At 39.0% G+C, this 21277-nt stretch overlaps 1 protein-coding gene across 7 annotated transcripts in view; it reads left to right on the top strand.

The window, feature by feature from the left end:
• The window catches only part of KLHL28 (kelch like family member 28), a 50732-nt gene extending 38113 nt beyond the window's left edge, over nucleotides 1–12619 (top strand). For 6 of the 7 annotated variants that reach the window (XM_066388499.1, XM_066388500.1, XM_066388496.1 and 3 more), the window contains 3 exons: nucleotides 1987–2430; nucleotides 4188–4396; nucleotides 7372–12619. In XM_066388499.1, the coding sequence (XP_066244596.1) occupies nucleotides 1987–2430; nucleotides 4188–4396; nucleotides 7372–7535 (817 nt within the window). In that variant the 3' untranslated portion in view covers nucleotides 7536–12619. The remainder of the gene's footprint in view (nucleotides 1–1986; nucleotides 2431–4187; nucleotides 4397–7371) is intronic. The other variant, XM_066388498.1, reaches the window with a different exon arrangement.
• The last annotated feature ends 8658 nt before the right edge of the window (nucleotides 12620–21277 follow it).

The raw sequence follows: 21277 nt of genomic DNA on the forward strand, positions 1-21277 counted from the left end.
ATGAAGGAGACAGAACAAGATTAGGTTTGAATTAATTAATTTAATTAGAAGGACCGCCAAAGAAATAAAAAATAGGATACTGATACAAATCATGGACTTTACATGTAATTTCTCCATATAAAATTTTTTTTATTGATTTTTTAAAAAAGATTTTATTTATTGATTTTACAGAGAGAGGAGGGGTGGTACAAGAAGTTGCAATTTATAGTTGTTTCACTTTAGTTGTTCATTGATTTCTTATTGTATGTGCCTTGACTGGGTAAGCCCTGGGCCTCAAACCAGTGACCTAAGTGCTCCAGGTCAACACTCTATACACTGTGCCACCTCAGGCCATGCTCTTCCATATAAAATTTTTAATGACAATAGTAAAAAGTACTTTCTTTGTCGTATGATCTCTGGCATAACTGCTCATGTGCCATGTGCGATAGAAGCCATAGGCAATACATAAACAAATTAGGAAAGTTGGGTTCCAATAAAACTTTATTTACAGAAATACCTGGTGGGCTGAATTTTGCCTATAACTGTCATTTGCCAATCCTTGATTTAGAACATTATAAAAATAACTTTTATACATTGAAAATACAGCTGGATGTTACCTTTGCTAACTCCTGGAATGGGGTTGGTTCATGAAAGTTTTGTGTTTGATGTATTTCAGAAAATTGAATTTCTTTCTGGCCATTTCCAAAAATTTGGTAGATTGCTTTTCCCACTTCAATGGTAGGAAACTATTGATATTTTAGCAATGTCAACTGATATTCTGTATCTTTTTAGAAAGCTTCAATGTAAGTCTTAACTGTAGCCTAAAACTAGTATTGTTGAAATTGGGCTTCAGGTAAAAACATTTGTTATGGTGACTACATGAATTGTTTACTGTTCTTAAAGACATTGATTATTGGCATGAGGTATATCATATTAGTTAAATATCATTACATATAATTCTAAATATCTTTTTTTTTTAAATTAAGTGTAAGCAGGGGAAGCAGAGAGACAGACTCCCACATGTGCTTCTACCGGGATCTACTCAGCAAGCCCCCTATATGGAGATCGACTGCTCATCTGAGGCATTGCTCCTTTGCTTTGCAACCAAGCTATTTTTAGCACCTGATGTGGAGGCCATGGAGCCATCCTCAGCACCTTGGGCCAATCAATCAAGCCATGGCTGGGGAAGGGGGGAGAGAAAAAGAGAGAAGGGGGCAGAGAGGGGTGGAGAAGCAGAAGGTTGCTTCTCCTGTGTGCCCTGATCAGGAATAGAACCCAGGATAACCATATGCTAGGCCAACACTCTACCACTGAGCCAACAGGCTTCTTTCCCTCACCATTATGTGTATAAGTTTTATCCTGTTGCATGTAACTGTGTTTGTTCATTTTCATTGCTATGTGGTACTCTCTTATTTGATATGCCACAGTTTATTCATTTTTGGTTGATGAACATTTGTAACATTTAAAAACATCCAGTTTTTAACTGGATTGTAAGTAATGCTTTTGTCAACATCCTTGTACATGTACACATGTATACATTTCTCTTGGGTACATATCTGGAAATGGAATTGCTTAGTCATAGGATGGATATACCATCCTGTTTATCCATTCTCCTTTTAACAGATGATTATGTTATGCTGCTATGAGCATTTCTGTACATGTGTCCTGGTGCAAACCTGACTGTAATAGGCATTCAGTAGAATGCATAAATAGGAGTGAAATTGCTGAGTCAAATATGTGTATGTATATCTTTTACCGGAAGATGTGAAAATGTTTTCCAGAATAGTTTTATCAGTTTATACTCTCATCAACAGAGTATTCATTCCTAGCTCCACATCCTTGCCAATACTTATTATCTAACTTTAAATTTTTCCCAGTCTGGAAAGTGTGTCATGGTTTATTGTGGTTTCAATTTCATGTTCCTGTTTAGTAATGAGATGAAACACATTTGTTTGTTTATGGACCATTTTTATTTTTAAAATTTAATTTTTTCTGCTTATTCTCTAGCGTGGAGATGTATTTTCCTCAGAGTGACTCTTGGATTGGTTTGGCACCCCTAAACATTCCTCGCTATGAATTTGGAATCTGCGTTTTAGACCAAAAAGTGTATGTTATAGGTGGTATTGAAACTGACGTGCGTCCTGATTTTACGATCAGAAAACATGACAATTCAGTAGAATGTTGGAATCCTGATACAAATACCTGGACTTCTCTCGAGAGAATGAATGAGAACCGAAGTACCCTTGGAGTAGCAGTACTGGCAGGAGAACTTTATGCTTTAGGTGGTTATGATGGACAGTCGTATTTACAATCTGTAGAGAAATATATCCCCAAACTAAGAAGATGGGAGCCTATGGCACCAATGACAACAACACGAAGTTGTTTTGCCGCAGCTGTGCTGGACGGGATGATATATGCCATTGGTGGGTATGGTCCTGCCCACATGAACAGGTATTTAACTTAATCAGGCTGTAGATTTTTAAAGTATTATTAACAAGGATTTCTGGTTTTTAAACTATTTGTTTGTATAAATTAATCCTTTATAATTTTTAAAGTAATAGTAATAGACATTTTGGAAATTTAATCTGCTCCATCAGCATACTTGTAATTGTTTTACTTGGGGGATTTAACACAAACCTAAGAATCAAATGCCTGATTAAATTTTGTATTTATTCAATCAATATGAATGGATAGAGTTTAAAATTCATAAATCTGAAAATAAGATGAAATTAGATAACTTTAGATTTTGGTTGGCATATGGTGTGTGTGTGTGTTAGTGCATTTGCTTAATAGATTAAAAAAGTGAAAAGTGTAATTCCTATGTGCTTTCACAATATTACAGTACATCATAAATTTAAAGCTTTAAACCTTTGTTGGAAATTGATATTCCAAACATTTTATCTCTAATACTAATGAGAGTGGAATGTGTTGTATTTATTGTCTGCATTTTAATGAAGGAGTACATTGTGGTTTGTTAACTGACTGAGAAAACAATGGCACAGCAGCATCTCATCTATAAATTTTTTTTCTGTGTAAGCTCAAGTATTCCCTTTCTTTATTGTTGCCTTCATTGAAGTAAAAGTATTTGGGTCCCAGGCATACATTCCTATTCTTTGAAAAGTTGCTGGCAGAAATTCGTAAGATGAAAGGTTAGATATTTTAGTTTTTAGACCATGTTCTTGAAGTTTAAGTTTTTGCTGTGGTTTATTGACTGTTCTTGTCCAGTGGTTTTGCTCTAATGGATTTTATTTTGGTGTCCTTTCAGAGACAGTTACAGTTTAGTCTATATTCTAATCTAGTCTAGTCTTTTCTGACCTCCAGAATTATGTCACTGACTCTCAAATGCTTTAGGATTATTTGAGAGGTTAGTTTAAGACCAGAACAAGTTCCCCCAGCTTTCCTTGTGCCCCTTCAAGGCAAAGCACAAGCCAAAAGGCCTTCTGGAATTTTCTAGGGAAGCTCTTTTAGAAATTCTGATTTGATTTGGATTTCCATAATACAGCTTGGAAATGCCAAGTGTTCCCTGGAATGTAGATTTGACTTAAATCCCCGAATTCTCCTAAATCATTCTCAGACTATTATGATTAGCCATTTTGCATTAGGAAAACTGCAGTGTTTGCTTTGCAGTAAACTACCATAAATTCTCCTGTAAGGAAAAAAAATGCTGCTTCTTTCCTTCTCTCCTTTTTTTCTTAGCTGTGTAGAAGACTCTTTGTGTCCTTAGATTACATTTATATTCAGTCTGTAATTTTCAGAATTTTTTCACCTGCATACTCATTTGCCTCTTTTCTTACATGGGTCCTTGAGGTTGTATTATTGCCATTTTTGCATGGGAGAGGAAGTGACTTATTCAGTATTACACAAATCCAAAGCAATAGGGCTAGTGTCCGTTCAGCCATAGATATGTAGCACTAGCACTTGAACCCAGGCTTTCTGACTTCAAAAATTGTATAAACTTGATATACCTTGCCGCTTAGACAATATAATGGGATAACATTTAGCTATTTTTGTACCTGGTCCACAAGGTAAGCTTTTATTCCTATAATCTCATCAGCAAAATCTCAACATTTGGGACAAACTACTCAGATTTTATCTGTCTATTTATTTAAACCTTTAAATGTTCAAATGGTGGGGTTTAATTTTGCTGTAGGAGTAAGAGTAACACAAAGAATTTGTGACTTAATTAATCCTTTTGTGAATATTTGCAGTGTGGAGCGTTACGATCCAAGTAAGGACTCCTGGGAGATGGTTGCATCTATGGCAGATAAGAGGATTCACTTTGGTGTGGGTGTTATGCTGGGCTTTATTTTTGTGGTAGGTGGACATAATGGTGTCTCACATTTGTCAAGCATTGAAAGATATGACCCTCATCAAAATCAGTGGACTGTGTGTAGACCAATGAAAGAACCCAGAACAGGTAATAACAACTTACTCATTTCTAACATATAGGACAATATATATATATATATTTTTTTGTTGTTGTTGTTGTATTTTTCTGAGGTTGGAAATGGGGAGGCAGTCAGACAGACTCCCGCATGCGCCCGACTGGGATCCACCCAGCATGCCCACCAGGGGGCGATGCTCTGCCCATCTGGGGCGTCACTCTGCCGCAATCAGAGCCATTCTAGCGCCTGAGGCAGAGGCCACAGGGCCATCCTCAGAGCCCAGGCAAACTTTGCTCCAGTGGAGCCTTGGCTGAGGGAGGGGAAGAGAGAGACAGAGAGGAAGGAGAGGGGGAGGGGTGGAGAAGCAGATGGGCGCTTCTCCTGTGTTCCCTGGCTGGGAATCGAACCCGGGACTCCCACACACCAGGCCGACGCTCTACCACTGAGCCACACGGCCAGGGCCAGGACAATATTTTTATAGTGATGTTCTTGGAATAGTAGTTTCTCGGAATATAATAGTAAGAGTACTGCTTGTTCAGAAAAAATAACAAAACCAAAACACTTTTGTGGTAAACTTGAAAGACAACTAGATTAAACAAAACTACATAAGTACTGTGGTTTTAATATTGCCAGTGTGCATATTATCAAAATGCTGGTAATAAAAGTATCTTATAGAAGCTCTCTGTCCATATAACAAATGCTGTCTTTTTATATGTGATACACATACACACACAGAATCCTCAGGTGTTCTGATTTGGTTTTTATTGCACATCAGTAGCCTGTATGTTTACTTTCACATGTTCTCTCCTCACGGGGTACAGTTGGTCAAAAAAAGGCTGAATTTCAGGGTTCCTAGAGAAAAACAAATACCTCAAGGAAAAGAAGAAATTATCTTTGAGCCCCAACTCAAATCACATTATTTTAAGGGGAAGGTTTTAAGTTTCTGATGGAATCCTTAAGTCCATTTGTGACTTAAGAAACTCCTGAAACATAAACATGCAAAAGAAACTGAAAGAACAAAATGGAATGAACTATTCTAGTTGTTTACTATAATTGGTTTTTTTGGCAGCATTGAGAGAAAAAGCCATAAAAAAAAAATGAGAGTGTAAAATATATTTAGGCAGCCTTGTTCTTTTCAGAACCATAATATATAGAGAATTTTTAGACCATAAATTATGTAGCTTAACAGACATTTTAAATATTTCAATGTATAGATTTCTCCTGCTACTTGAAATAGAGAGTTCCTATGAAACCTTTTCTAAGCCAGTATGGCTAAGGCCTAGACGCAGTTACCTTAGAGCACATCTTTTTAATGGATGACCAAAATAAATTGAGATAAAGCATAAATGCTCACAGACACAGTTCAGAGCTTTGGTGTCTTAATGCTGAGACGCTGAGGGTAGTTTCCAGGGCAGGAGCTCGGAGGTGCCGCTCTTGCTGCTTGAGGTGCACACTGCCTCTGTAACTTCACTGCAAAGCAAGTGCTGAATGCTAGTTTCACTTTTTGCCATATTTTGTAAAAATGAAAATCCTCTTCAGATTTCTTTTGATTAGTGAAACAGGTACAGTTGACCCATGAACAACATGGGTTTGAACTGTTTGAGTCAACTTACAGATGAATTTTTTTCAATAAATACAGTAAATATGTTTTCTGTTCTTTATGATTTTCTTAATATTTTTTTCCTCTAGCTTACTTTGTTGTAAGAATAGTCTATATAATACATGTACTTGCAAAATATGGGCTAATTGACGGTTTATATTTTTGGTAAGGCTTCCAGTCAACAGTAGGCTATTAAGTTTTTAGGGAGTCAAAAGTTCTGGGCCTGACCTGTGGTGGCACAGTTGATAAGGCATCAACCTGGAACGCTGAGGTCGCCGGTTCAAAACCCTGGGCTTGCCCAATCAAGGCACATATGGGAGTTGATGCTTACTGCTCCTCCCCCCTTCTCTCTCTCTCTCTCTCTCTCTCTCTTTTCCCTCTCTCTGAAATAAATTAAAAAAAAAAAAAAAAGTCCTGTACATGTATGGGCACCCATAACCCCTGCATTGTTCAAGGGTCTGTATTAATGTGATGTAGGTCTTTTTGTAAAAGCACAATGGTGTAATGTGAACTTTTGAAAAGCAGGAGATACTTTTTTAAACCTGACGAAAATGAATGATTTCTTTCTTTTTTTTTTTTTTGTATTTTTCTGAAGCTGGAAACGGGGAGAGACAGTCAGACAGACTCCCACATGCGCCCCACCGGGATCCACCTGGGCCATCTTTGCTCCAATGGAGCCTTGGCTGCGGGAGGGGAAGAGAGAGACAGAGAGGAAGGAGGGGGGGGTGGAGAAGCAAATGGGTGCCTCTCCTATGTGCCCTGGCCGGGAAACGAACCCGGGTCCCCCGCACGCCAGGCCGACGCTCCACCACTGAGCCAACCGGCCAGGGCATGAATGATTTCTTGAAAAATATATGTAAATATGAATTGAGAAGAAGCATGTGGAAAGATATATACTGCATTCTTGATGTTTTTGCTTCATTAGAAATGTTGCATTACAAATATTTTGATTAACAAATAATCAATGTGGCTGGTGCATTATACTGCATTCTTTTTTTTTTTAAACTCATCAAAGTCTTTTATGAAGTACCCACCATATGCACAATCCTGTGCAAAATATTAAAGGAATTTAAAGATGAATTTAAAAATGGTGCCAACTCTCAAGGAGTTTGCAAGCTAATGATATTGACAAATAGTTTAACACAAAATGTAGGAAAGGAATCACTGCATTTAATAGTATTTTCCTGTGGTGGAGGAGAGGAAGAGTGGGATTGGGGAGCAGAGGCGAAGAGAGACTTCAACTCTTACTTTTATATTCAGGGATATTTTACCAGTGAGCTTATATTACTATATTGCTTCTATAATTAATAATAGATTGTTGAAAACACTAAAATACAAATTCATTTATTTTTAGTGAGAAATCCACTATCTGGTTAACACGTTTTTTCCCCATTTCACCTTTTCTAGGAGTTGGTGCTGCCGTAATTGATAACTACCTTTATGTAGTTGGTGGTCACTCAGGGTCTTCCTATCTAAACACCGTGCAGAAATATGACCCTATCTCAGATACATGGCTGGATTCAGCTGGCATGATATACTGTCGCTGCAATTTTGGGTTAACTGCACTTTGACAGGTGTGGATTCTACAGAAACAGTGAGGTGGTGAACCTTGTGCTGCATGAAAGGATGCTCAATTTTTTGAAACCCCAAAGCTGCATTGCTTTCGTTTCTACTTGAAAGGACATGAAAACTCAAGGTTGTGTTGGGTACTTTGAACTGACAAGTAGCTTTGCTTGCTCTTGATTACATCGTGAATCAATATTCAAAAAATAGAAAAAGGAAAGATCTTGCCAATTGAATTGCGCACTCGCCCCTCCCCCCTAAAAAACAACACTGGGATCAAGTAGTTTTATGTTCACAAGTATACATGTGGAAAAACACTTCCTTCCCCTTTTTAAAATTTTAGCTCTCTTTCTCCTTGCTATGCACCAGGATTTACTAGGGTGAACGATGATTAGATACTGGAGTGTGACTAGAGCTAGTGCTGATACTGTCTGTTGGATGTAAATTCATATGCTTCTCATTTTAAATAAAGGGCTGCTTTTCTTTTTTTGATACTTTTAAGGAGTATAAATTATATGCCATAGCATGTCACCTGGACTTTCTTCCTGATATATGGCTTTAGGACTGAGGATGTCATAATTTTGCAAGACAAAATGTTTTTACTATCATGATATTTGGGGGCCTATTTAAAGAAGTCATATTTGCTATGATGTCTTTTTTATATGGACAGGTTAATGCTGGATGGGTTTACCTACCCATCTGTGCTCTGTTAAGCATGAATAGAGTTAAGCACATCAGTTTAATATTCTTAGTAATACAGCAAGCTTCTCAGTGTTGATGTAAATATTTGACAAATATTTAGTACCACTTTTAGTGTATTTTGGTTTTTTTCATATATCCTTATAATAATTTCAGTTTTTTAAGACATTTGTTTGCTTTTTAGAAGTGTTCAGATATAAAAATGGTGCTAACTGTAGGAGCTATAACAAGGTTATAACAATGTTCTTTTGGATGTTCAGTATGAAATTTGCATGGCATCTTTTGATAGTATTTTTTTATTTTTACGGGTCAATTTATTTGTGCTTATTAAAAATGTTAGTGAGTATACTAATGTTAAATCCAAAAGTTATCTAAATGCCTATATTATCTTTTCCATGGTTCTTGAATAGAGATTTAAAGAAAGATACCTTTTTGATTTCCTTTATTCCAGTGCTATTTATTACATGTCCTCCTGAAAAACAGAAATATATGCATTAAATATAAAGCACTAAGCAGTTATGCATTGCTCCATACATTTCTTAGGTAACTGAATATTTTAAAGTTATTGAGGAAAACTGGAACTTGATGTTTACTTGCATAATGGTCCTAACTTTGGTTCTACTTTGACTAAAGAAATGATTTTTAAAAGCAAAATTGTTTGCTATTGTCAATTGAGAGCTTATTTAAAAGAAGTGGTTGACTCATTTTGTTTTGCAAGTGTCTATTAGTCTTGAACACATTACTTTGCATTTTATTAGGATGTTGGTACTTTTATTTTTGGTACTGTAGTCATGTTATTTTATTTTCCAGGATTATTTTTTACCTGCCTACCATCTCTTTATAGTCTCTGAAAACCCAGTGTATATTTGTAAGAAAATTCATACTGCATTCTTAAGTGCCATAATGCTCTAAACTATTGTTAAGTAGCCATTTGTAATTATAAAACATAAGTTTATTTGTTAGCATATATGTTATTCCTTGAAAACTATAGCCAGGCAATTCGCTGTTTTCCTTGTTCTTCCATAAACTGCCAGTTGTAGATTTAAATACTACCAAACTATGTACGAATCACCTTTAAGCATAAGTAGTATCAAGCTTTATGAGTATTTGCACAGATTATAAAAACTTGCAAGTGATTTTATAGTTTCTTCTAATTAAGAACTCATCAGGAGCTACTAATAAACTTGACAGGCTGAGCATTTTCTATGTTGCTTATGTAAATAACAATGATATAAAGCAATAACTTTTTAATTGAGTTGAATAAATTTATTGAATAGAAACAAGGTGCACTACTGTGATTGGCTTAGACTTTATTTAAAGAAAAGCAATTTAAAATAGATTTAATCATATAATTAATTTAAATTTCCCAACTCAATTCTCTTTCTAATTATATCAGTACAGTTGGTAAATACATTTTTAAAAATATTTTTAATCAGTTCTCCCCAGAAGGGAATTTGAAAGACTAGAAAATTACTTTAATTGTAAACAGAGCTATACTATACATTTTTAAAATAATGCTTTTTTTACTCAATGTATTATTGCCACTGTCACATTAGTATAAAATATATAAATCATTTGGTAAATTAGATTAAAGGCATTTATTGGTCATTGTTTTGGGAAAAATCTAAATTTCATGTTGAAGAAGACTAAATGTGAAACATTTTGGGCGATAGTAGAAGCCATACACCAGAGAACAAGTTATGAAAACCTGTACAAGGAAGAGAAAAAAACATCCAAAATTTAGAAATATTTATTTCAAGTTTTCTAAACCTACAGTACTGTTCTTAAAAACTAGAGGTATTTATGTGACCTGACAGCTAAAAACTTTACAGCAGATGGAGCCTTCTTGAAATTTGTGAGATTTCATTATGAATACTCCTAACAAATTATAAGTTTAAAACCACATGTTTCTTATGTTAAAAAGGATACAGATGTTTCATTATAAATTTCCAGGGTTAAAGATATTAGAAATAATTTTATATAATCAAGGAGAAGACAGCTATTTAAGATTGCCCAAAAATATTTTTGAAATAAATGACAATGAAAAATGGAAATTGTCTAATCAGTTGGAAGATAATTGCCTTTTATAATTACTTTATGAATACTTAAATCAGTTAGGAATGTTGGGTTATTTAATATTTGTTGAATATAGTAATAGAACTTAAGTGATTTTTAATGTAGTCCAAAGAGTATTATTTATGTAAGTTCCATATGTTATTGCTAATATTGTTTTAGAGGTGAATGAATATAAAATTATAGGAAGTGGTATCAAGTGATAGGAAATAGCATTCATTAGGTTTTAAAAGTTATTTTGATAGCTTGACAAATACAGAGGGTCTATTATATGTATGAGATATTGTGCTAGATGCTATATAGGCTAGAAATATAAGTAAGATGTAGTCTTTTCACTCAAAGAAAATATAGTGAGAGAGACCTGTACCCAAATAACTATTATGGTAAAATGTGAATCTGATTCCTAACTCCAACATCATAAGAAGTAATTAGAGACCAAGATTATAAACATTTGTCCTTTAGTGTTCGTTTAGGTTTTATTGGCAAGAAAGAATTATAAAAACTTAACGTCTATAGAATTCCAAATTTCTCAGAATTTGATAATATATTTTCTAAAAGAGAAACATATAGAAACTTTTAAAAAATACTAATTACAGTGGTATCTTGACACACAAGTTTAATTCGTTTCATGGCCCAGCTCGTGATTCAATTTGCTCGTGCGTCAAATCGAATTTCCGCATTTAAATGAATGGGAATGCAACTAATCCATTCCAGCCCCCAAAAACCACATGATTTTTTTGTTTTATTTGCTTTTAAGTAAGAAAATTGATTTTATAAATAACAAATACATATATTTATATATAATAAGAGAGAATGTAAAGAAATAAACTGGTTTATGAAGTTTATTTACCTTAAGGTCAGGCAAAGATACTGGCAGAGGGTGAGGAGATATTAGCATAACAATGGCCCTTCCCAAGCAGGAAGGTAATTAGCAATTTCACAGACAGCTGCACAGAGCCATTTTTAACAATAAAAGTGAGCAAACTCAGAAAAGACAAATTTTACAAACTTATTTGCCCAACAATCATCATTTTCTTCACTGACTGACTTCTGACTTTTTCACCACATTTTCCTCACTTTCACTTAGAGGCCATATCAACAAAAACCTTCTTTCCATAGAAATTTGCTTCTTCCTCCCTTTCAGAACGTTTGGCAGGCTATCTACTGGAGGGTGGCAGAAGCTCGTGATTCAAATAACCACTTGTGACTTAAAGCAAAAAATCCCGTGAGTGACTGCTCATCTCTCAAATTGCTCGTGACTCAAAGTGCTTGTGTGTCAAGGTACCACTGTATATTATCAAGGCTCTGGCTGACAATGAAGGAAATATATGTACATAAAATGCTGTTTGTTTTCCATTTTGGTGTTGTATTTTTGGTATTGTCACATAAGTGCTCATTTTCAGGAAAATCAGATCCTACAATAAATATACTGATAAAAGTTCAATAAATGTGTGATAACCTCTATAACCTTTTAGTCTGAAAGTTAAGAAATTATAAGATGTCACATGTCAAGTTAACATCCTTTTATCCTTTTAACCTTCCTTTTAATCTTTCTTTCCTTTATAAAGCAGCACTTTAAATTAGACATGATTTAATTAAATATAGTTATTCTGCAGCTGAATATATATTGGATTTTCACTTACGGTATATGGATTCAGTGTTGAAAAACATTGGGTGAGGAATACAGTAAGTTTTAAATACTATAGGTTTACAAGTTTTCTTATTGGTGTGAATATGGAGTCAAAAATCCAGTTTACATCTCTGCAGAGAGAAAAATTGTTATCCATGTGTCTTTTATAAATTACACCTATTTAACTAGAGATAATTTATTGTTACTTTTGTTGTCAAATTATCATGTGTAATTTCCATTTATTTTCATATACCAAGCAAAAAGTTCCAAGTTTGCCTTAAAATACAAGTGAAATTAAAGAACTGGATGATAATGCCTATATTTTTGCCTTATGAATTGTGCTGTATCATAAACCAGAGATGGTTTTGATTTTAACAGGATTCTGAAATTTTGTAGATGTGGAGTACTATGTAATAATATATGTACTCTTTTGCAAAGAGTGTGATCTAGTTGTGGATTATGTTAATATTTAAATGTTTTTGTGTATGTATTTTACCTCTGAATATGTATCTTTTTAGCATCAGGGTTTCATTTTATTTCTGTTTACATAGTAAAGTGGCATTTAACTTGTTGAAGGTAGTATTCTTTTGTCTTTTATTTTAAAAGTTCCTTGTATGTACTGTTGTGGTAATGTTCTGTAATGACTATGATTAACATTTCATTTAATGTGAAATGTTTAAAATAAATTTGAATAACATGACTTTGTATGTGTCACTTGTTGTGAACTGACTGACCTAAGCTAACTCATCATCCTCAAATTTTAGGTTCTTCTAGGTATTTTAGGTAGTGGCCACAAAAGTTGGAGTGGTTATTGAATACCACACATTCACACACTTATTAAAGCAACACTTATTAGCAAAGCAGGCACAAGATCCAGTGGGTAAGATCAATGCAGTCCCAGCTTTCTATCATTTAGATTCACTAACCAGCCTTGTAAGAAAGGTTTACTTGAGCCTGGGCTGCATAGCTCAGTTGGTTAGAGCTTCATCTCCAAGCCCAGAGGTTGTCAGTTGGATCCCTGGTCAGGACACATACAGGAACAGAGAGAGTGACAGAGAGGAAGAGAAAGAGATGAGAAGCATCAACTCGTAGTTGTGGCACTTTAATTATTCACTGATTGCTTAAGTGCCTGCACCAGGAGGCTTTAGCTAAGCTAGTGACCCCTTGCTCAAGCCAGCGACCTCAGGGTTTTGAACCTGGAACCTCAGCATCCCAGCTAGACACTATTCACTGTACCACAACTGGTCAGACTACTCTATCTATCATCTATCTATCTATCTATCTATCTATCTATCTATCTATCTATCTATCTATCATCTATCCTATCTAATCATCTATCTATTTTAAATGAGAGGAAGGAAATAGTGAGACAGACTCCTGCATGTACCCCGACCAGGATCCATCTGGCAACCCCATCTGGGGCCGATGCTTGGACCAACTGAGTTATCCTCAGCGCCCTGACCTGCCACTTGAACTGAGCCACTGGCTGTGGGAGAGAGAGAGGGAGAGAAGAGGTGAGGAAGGAGTAGAGAAGCAGATGGTCACTTCTCTTGTGTGCCCTGACCGAGAATTGAACCTGGAACATCCATATGCCAGGCTGACGTTCTACACTGAACCAATCAGCCCAGGTCTTGTGTTTTTATTTTATATTTAGTTCAATTAAATAAAAAATCGCCTGACCAGGCAGTGGTGCAGTGGATAGTGCGTTGGACTGGGATGCAGAAGGACCCAGGTTTGAGACCCCGAGGTCGTCAGCCTGAGCGCCGGCTCACCCGGTTTGAGCAAAAGCTCACCAGCTTGGACCCAAGGTCACTGGCTTGAGCAAGGGGTTACTCGGTCTGCTGAAGGCCCTTGGTCAAGGCACATTTGAGAAAGCAATCAATGAACAATTAAGGTGTCGCAACGAAAAACTGATGATTGATGCTTCTCATCTCTCTCTGTTCCTGTCTGTCTGTCCCTATCTATCTCTCTCTCTGACTCTGTCCTGTAAAAAAAATAAATAAATAAAATAAAGTTAAATCAAAAGTATATCCCTAGAAATTTAAACATGAATTAAAATAACCTAAGTGTACATTAAATGCAAAGATGGATTCACAGAACTTTGTCTGCATTTCCATATTTTTCACTCTATTTTTCTTGTAACTAATCATGTTTATTAATTGTTGGTTTCATTGTTTCATTTTGAAAATATGAGTACACTCCCTTCCCCATTTCCTTACTGTAAGAATGAGACGGCACTTGAACGCCAGGTGTGCAGGCTTTATTAGAGGAGAAAGACCTGCCGGGGCACTTCTCCGGGAAGAAGGGCCCCCAAAACAGACTGAGGTAAAACTTTATATGGTTGGGGATAGCCTCGAGCAAGGGTGTGCTGGTTTGTTCGGCTTTCTGAATACTCCTTCTTGGGGCGATTGATCAGCTTCCTGGAACCCCTCTGTCCCAGGGGTGATTGTCTGGTAATTAAGGGTGGGGTCAGGCAGCCAAGTGGAACAGCAAAAGGGCAGTTGTAATTCATGTATCTATCATTTCTCAACTCTGGTTACATATAAAAGAAAGTCAGTTATTAATTTTATAATATACGGTAAGGGTTGACGAAGAGAAAGGAGAAAAATTTGGAAAATTATTGTTTCTTCTAAAGAGAACTCAAGAAAAGAACCTTGCAAAGCCAAGTCCTCCATCCAGTTAAGGAGGTTGTCAATTTCCGTGCTGGGAGATCTGAACCAGGCGATGTCTCTGAAAACCTGAGTGAGGAAGGAAAAAAATCTTGCGAGGTAATAATTGTTAGTTGCTTGCTGCGAGTGCCAATTGAACAGGGTGACATGGTGATACATGGTCTACTGGATGAGCCTCATGAGACATGCTGGTCTGGTTCCTCACAAATGGGAAGAAGTGGAGATTTTTAGAGACAGGGAACCTGTTGGTGTAAATTTTAGAGGACTGAGTATGTGTTGTTAAAAGGAAGGGGGTTTGGAGAACATTCAGGAGGGAGCTTCTCGGGCTGAGGGGCTGCTTCTTCCTGCCGTCATCCCTACTTATTTGATATTTCCCTTGTGAAGTTCTCCTTGGGGTAGTGGGGAATAGGAGTGTAGGAGCATTTGATTGTAGGTAATTCTAGAGATTTCTTTCATCCAGGCCTGTAGGAACTTGATAAAGAAGGGGGCAAGCATTAAAATTAGGCACAGAATTATGACTGGTCCTATAATTGGTGCTAGCATTGAGAGCAAGGGGTTTTTACAATTTTTTGATTGGCGAAGGTCTGCATGCGGTTCTGTAAGAAACTAGTGAACAAACGTAAGAGGCAGGGTCTAAAAGTTAGAAAAATAAATAGGAGAGTGAGTGGACTAATGAAAGGCAATAGTCAAGACACCCAGTTTGTGTGAAACCACTGATTTCATGTTTACGAATTCGCTGGGCTTCAGAGAGAGAGAGAGTGGTAATAAGACAGAGCAGTGGCCAGTCCCCCTGCCCCTAGACCTACTTCTGTAGGTCTTCTTATTCCTAAAGTAACAAGAAGAGGGATTACCTGTATAGCTCGTTTGGTCCTTAGATTGACAGGTAGTGTACTAGGAATTGAAAGAGGCTTATGGGGTAGGATTAGGTTGATATTTAGGGTGAGAGACTAGGGTACAGGTTTCTGTCCAATTAGTAGGGAGACACATATAGGTGTTGGTCATATACGAGTAGAAAGCCCCTGATTGGTTGAGGCAGGCTTAGAGGTGAATAGAGAATAGAAGGACAAGGGGTCAGTTTCGTTTCTCTGTTTCTGAGCTCCAGATGGTTAGGGTGAAGGAAAGAGTTGTCTCAATAAGTGGGGAGAGTAGAGGATTGTTAATTAGGGTGACTGATTAAACATTCTTTGAAAACCCGTTTTCTGATTGTTCAAATTCTTTTTTCTCGGTACAAACCTCCTACAACCTCCACAAACCTTATAAACCTTCAACTTTCATGCACTTTCTTATCCAGAAATAACTGGCCTTCATAACAACTTGCTTTTCCTTTTTCTTTCAAAAGTATTTCCATACCTTATACCTTCTATTATTAAAACCATACAGTTCTTTTCTAGTCAGAACTCTTGATTTAAAAATCTTTAACCTTGGCCCTGGCCGGTTGGCTCAGCGGTGGAGCGTCGGCCTGGCGTGCGGGGGACCCGGGTTCGATTCCTGGCCAGGGCACATAGGAGAAGCGCCCATTTGCTTCTCCACCCCGCCCCTCCTTCCTCTCTGTCTCTCTCTTCCCCTCCCGCAGCCGAGGCTCCATTGGAGCAAAGATGGCCCAGGCGCTGGGGATGGCTCCTTGGCCTCTGCCCCAGGCGCTAGAGTGGCTCTGGTCGCAGCAGAGCGACCCCCCAGAGGGGCAGAGCATCGCCCCCTGGTGGGCAGAGCGTCGCCCCTGGTGGGCGTGCTGGGTGCATCCCGATTGGGCGCATGCGGGAGTCTGTCTGACTGTCTCTCCCCGTTTCCAGCTTCAGAATAAGAAAAATATATTTAAAAAAAAAATTTTTTTAACCTTTAATGACAGTTAAGTTGGCCTTTTTACCCTAGTTTCCCTTTTCTCAAATTCTGATTAAAAGAGTCCTTAGTTTTTCATATATTCACCATACGCAGACCAACCAGCTTCTGGTTTGTGGTTGGAGTAAGGAATGCCGTTTTTCTAATTTAGCAGCAGTGGGAGTTGTCAGGATCACAGTGTATGGACCTGTCCACGTGAAAGTCAGTCCTTGGGTAATGTAATGCTGGAAGTGCCTCTTAGACAGTCTGAACAGTCTGCTGAGTAACCTGTAAATTCTGTAAGTACTTAGGGAAAGGGTAGTTACATTTCTACACTTTGCAGTTAGAGTTTAAGTCCTAGTGACCACTGCTTCTAGCTGGACTTAGCAGCCGGTCCCAGCCTACAATAGTCATGGAGCATTGAGACAAGAGGAATAAAGGAGTAAATAAAGCAACAAGGACAGACTGTCAATACCCACAGTAGAGATCTTTGAGGGATAAATAAAACTCAAATATTCAGGCAAAGCATAGTAGACGGCCCTTGTGTTTATAAGAAATGAGATCAGTTTATCTGCTACTTGGAAGAAATACCTTAGGCTCCTGAACGATGTCCTTGGGCCTTCAGTGGCAATTCCTAGCATGCTGGGCAAGGTCAGGTCACAGGTAGCTGGAGCAGGGCTAGAGGAGACTGAACCCTCCCTCCATGGAGCAAGAGGGGAGTTTACCTTCTCATGTCCCTCTTTCCACAGCAAAGATGTGTCCCTTGATTGGGCCAGGAAGCCTAGCAGGCTTCAGTTTAATGACCTTTTCTTCCACTCTTGAAGTAGGGCTCTGATAGAATCCTATGAACCCCTTTAGGACGCTGGAACCTTTAAGAGTGTATGCCAAAAGCTGGTATTTCCTGACTTCTTTTGGACCTTATTTGCCTTTTTTGTTACTTCCTTGGCCATTATAGACCTTAAAAGCCATGCTCAGATCTCGCTGAGGGGCTTGACTAACAGAGCAAAATTGGGAATTCAGTGTTTAAAGAAGCCTAGTAGACCGAGGAAAGAAAAGATTTGATCTGCGGTGGTAGGTGGTTGGAGACTGCGGAGGGTCTGAGTTCGATCTAGGGTGAGACTTCAGGTGTTGGGGGTTAAGGCAATGCGGACTGAGAATGAAGTTGAGCCTTTGTAGAGAAGATAGGATATCCCTTCATGGTGAAGAAGTTAAGAAGGGTGGCGCTGTGTCTCCTTGAGGCAGGCAGGAAGGGGCTGCAGAGGAGTAGGTTATTTACATATTGTAAGAGAGCACTAGTTTTGAGATTGCATGCTGCTAAATCCTGAACTAGTGCCTGCTCAAACAGGTGTGGGCTGTTTTTGATCCCCTGGGGTAAGACAGTCCATGTAAATTGCTGGGCTGCATTAGTGTCCGGGTCAGTCCAGATGAATGGAAACAAAGTAAGAGTCAGGGTGTAGAGGAATGGTAAAGAAGGCATTCTTGAGGTTTAGGATTGTGAAGGGAGTGGTGTTTGAGGGAATGTGTGACAGTAATTTGTAGAGATTAGGGACTACTGGATGGAGGGGAATTACTGCCTCATTGATTAGGTGTAAGGCTTGTACGAGGCGATAAGCCCCTGAAGGTTTTCAAACAGGAAGGATGGGGGTTTTGCAGGGAGAGTCCGTGGTGGGGATGAGTAAGTCTTGATTTAAGAGGTGGGTAATTATTGGTTTAAGGCCTTGAAAACAGACACAGTTACATAGTAAACAAAGATTTTATATATAAATTATTAATTAAGGGATTTAAATGAGTGCACTTTAATTGTTTCAATTAAAATTATACTAGATATATTTTCTGACAAAGAGACAGGATGGATTACTTACATAGCTTAATATACAATTCTGCTTTTTAAGTTTTTCGAGATGGCAGAAAGTTGCCAGCATAGGGGGGAGGAAGAGAGAAAGCAGACGGATGGACAGTGTGAATAGCTGGATGGAAAGAAGGAGGGTCAGAATCTGCAGAAGGAGGGGGAGGAGGGCATAGCTGTATTAGAAGCCAGTGGGAGGGGTCAAATAAGAGAGACAGGCACCGCAGCCGGAGCCACAGCTTTTAAGGAGGGAGGAGGAATTTAAGAACACAGTGGAGAAGGGAGGGCCCCCTGGCCAGCAGGGGAGGAGAAACAGACTGGTATTTGCAAGTGAATAAGAAAGAGGATTCAGTGAAGAGAGGGGAGGGGGTTTTCTGGAGGGAAGAGACTAGAGCGAGAGATTTGCAGAGGTACCAGAGAGGTGTCCGGAGAGAGCAGCATCCCGGGGGTAAGGCAGGAGGGAGAGAGAGTTGGGAGTCCGCAGAGAAAGAAGGATTAGGAGTGGAGGTTTTAGGTGAGGTTTCTCTGGCCAAAAACACCCTGCGTGTAGAACAAGCAGTACAGAAATTAAGGACAGGAGCAAAGGTAGAAGGAAGGCCTGCACATAAAGAATCTCTGATGCCCTCCCCGTCCCGTGGCAAAAGTTGTCAAGATCTTTCAGAATATTGTAATCGAATGTCCCATTTTTAGGCCAATGGGAGTCATTGTCTAGTTTATATTGTGGCCAGGCAGTATGGCAAAAGAAAGTGAGTAGAAGACAGCCCAACGGGGTTTGGTCAGAGGGCTTTGACTCTGAAGAGCCCAATGTGGAGATTAGTGATCTAGAGAGGGCATCCCCGCCTCCAATCACAATCTCAAAGGAGAAAGCTCTCCTGGGAATGTGGAATCGTCCTGCTTAGGGGTCATAACCACCTAAGAAGGAGCTCAAAGAGAATGTGGAGGGATTTGGCTAAGCGCTTAGACTTTTGGAATGTGTTGTCCCTGGGACAGAAAACTGGCAAACCCCTTGTTGGGCAGATAAAATATATTATGCTCACTTTGTTAAAAATAGCACTGTCCACGTGAGGCCGTCGCCCAGGTGATATTAATGTGTGTTGAGAATTATTGTAGCCTGAGGCTTGGTTTTGGGATTAAGCCTTTCCCACCCTTTTTGATGTGGGGTGGTACAATCCAATCATGCCTCAGAAGTGACTTTGTATTAGAGACTTCCCTATTTTGTATATTGGATTAGAGATTGTGAAGCTACAATATAAAATGGGGGCAGAACGAGAGTTTGCGCTCTTGGTTCCTGAGATTAGCATGAGAGAGCAGAGGAGAGCAGAGAAAGGCCATGTGGAGTAGGCCAGGAGAAGCAGCCAAGATGGCAGAGTGCTGAGAGAGAAGCCAGTTTGGGCAGAGTTTGTATCTGGGAGAAGGAAGGTGTTGGGCAGATAAAATGTATTATGCTCACTTTGTTAAAGATAACACGAGGAGGCCATTGCCCAGGTGATTTTAATGTGTATTGGGGTGGGCTAAAGGCAGCCAGAATCCTTGTAGCCTGGGGCTTGATTTTGGGATTAAGCCTTTCCTACCCTTTTTGATGTAGGCCGGTACAATCCTATCATGCCTCAGAGGGTGACTTTGTATTAGAGACTTCCCTGTTTTGTATATTGGATTAAGGGTTTGGATTTCTACACTATAAAATGGGGACGGAATGAGAGTTTGTGCTCTTGGTTCCTGAGATTATCATTAGAAGAGAGAGCAGAGGAGAGCAGAGAAAGGCCACGTGGAGGAGGCCAGGAGAAGCAGCCAAGATGGCGGAGTGCTGAGTGAGATGCCAGTTTGTGTAGCGTTTGTATCTGGGATAAGGAAGGAGATGGGGAACAGAGGTGAATAAGTCTGGTGAGCTAGAAACCTTTGATTCTAGGAAACTCGGATAAGTCAGTAGCTTTGTGAGCACTGAATGTGACTGGGTTTTGGAGCCCAGTGTGTATTTTTACTTGCCCACCGGGTGCAAGCTAGAATTAAAGACTATGGCCCATCAGTTTTTGGCTCCCCTGTTTCTTTACCGACTGTCCGAATCCAATGCGAACCTGCACTGGCTGGGCTGCTTTAATAGTAGTGGCCCTGGCCATGGCCTCTGGCTTTACAGAAGGAGATGGGGAACAGAGGTGAATAAGTCTGGTGAGCTAGAAACCTTTGATTCTAGGAAACTCGGATAAGTCAGTAGCTTTGTGAGCACTGAATGTGAGTGGGTTTTGGAGCCCACTGTGTGTTTTTACTTGCCCGCCGGGTGCAAGCTAGGATTAAAGACTATGGCCCACCAGTTTGTGGCTCTGTTGGGCAGATAAAATGTATTATGCTCACTTTGTTAAAGAGGCCATTGCCCAGGTGATATTAATGTGTGTTGAGAATTGTTGTAGCCTGGGGCTTGGTTTTGGGATTAAGCCTTTCCTACCCTTTTTGCTGTAGGGCGGTACAATCCAATCATGCCTCAGAGAAGTGACTTTGTATTAGAGACTACCCTGTTTTGTATATTGGATTAAGAGTTTGGATTGCTACACTATAAAATGGGGACGAAGTGGGAGCTTGGGGTCTTGGTTCCTGAGGTTAGCATGAGAGAGCAGAGAGAATAGAGCCAGCGGTGGGAGGAGGCCACGTGGAGAAGGCCAGGAGAAGCAGCCAAGATGGCGGAGTGCTGAGTGAGATGCCAGTTTGTGTAGAGTTTGTATCTGGGATAAGGAAGAAGATGGGGAACTGAGGAGAATAAGTCTGGTGAGCTAGAAACCTTTGATTCTAGGAAACTCGGTTAAGTCAGTGGCTTTGTGAGCACTGAGTGTGACTGGGTTTTGGAGCCCAGTGTGTATTTTTACTTGCCCGCCGGGTGCAAGGTAGGATTAAAGGCTATGGCCCACCAGTTTTTGGCTTCATGGTTTCTTTACCGACTGTCCGAATCCAATGCGAACCTGCATGGGCCGGGTGGCTGCTCTGATGGTGGCCCTGGCTCTGATTACTGGCTTTACAGGCTCCGTTGTTTCT

Source organism: Saccopteryx leptura, chromosome 6, assembly GCF_036850995.1.
Source record: "Saccopteryx leptura isolate mSacLep1 chromosome 6, mSacLep1_pri_phased_curated, whole genome shotgun sequence".
Taxonomy (NCBI): domain Eukaryota; kingdom Metazoa; phylum Chordata; class Mammalia; order Chiroptera; family Emballonuridae; genus Saccopteryx; species Saccopteryx leptura.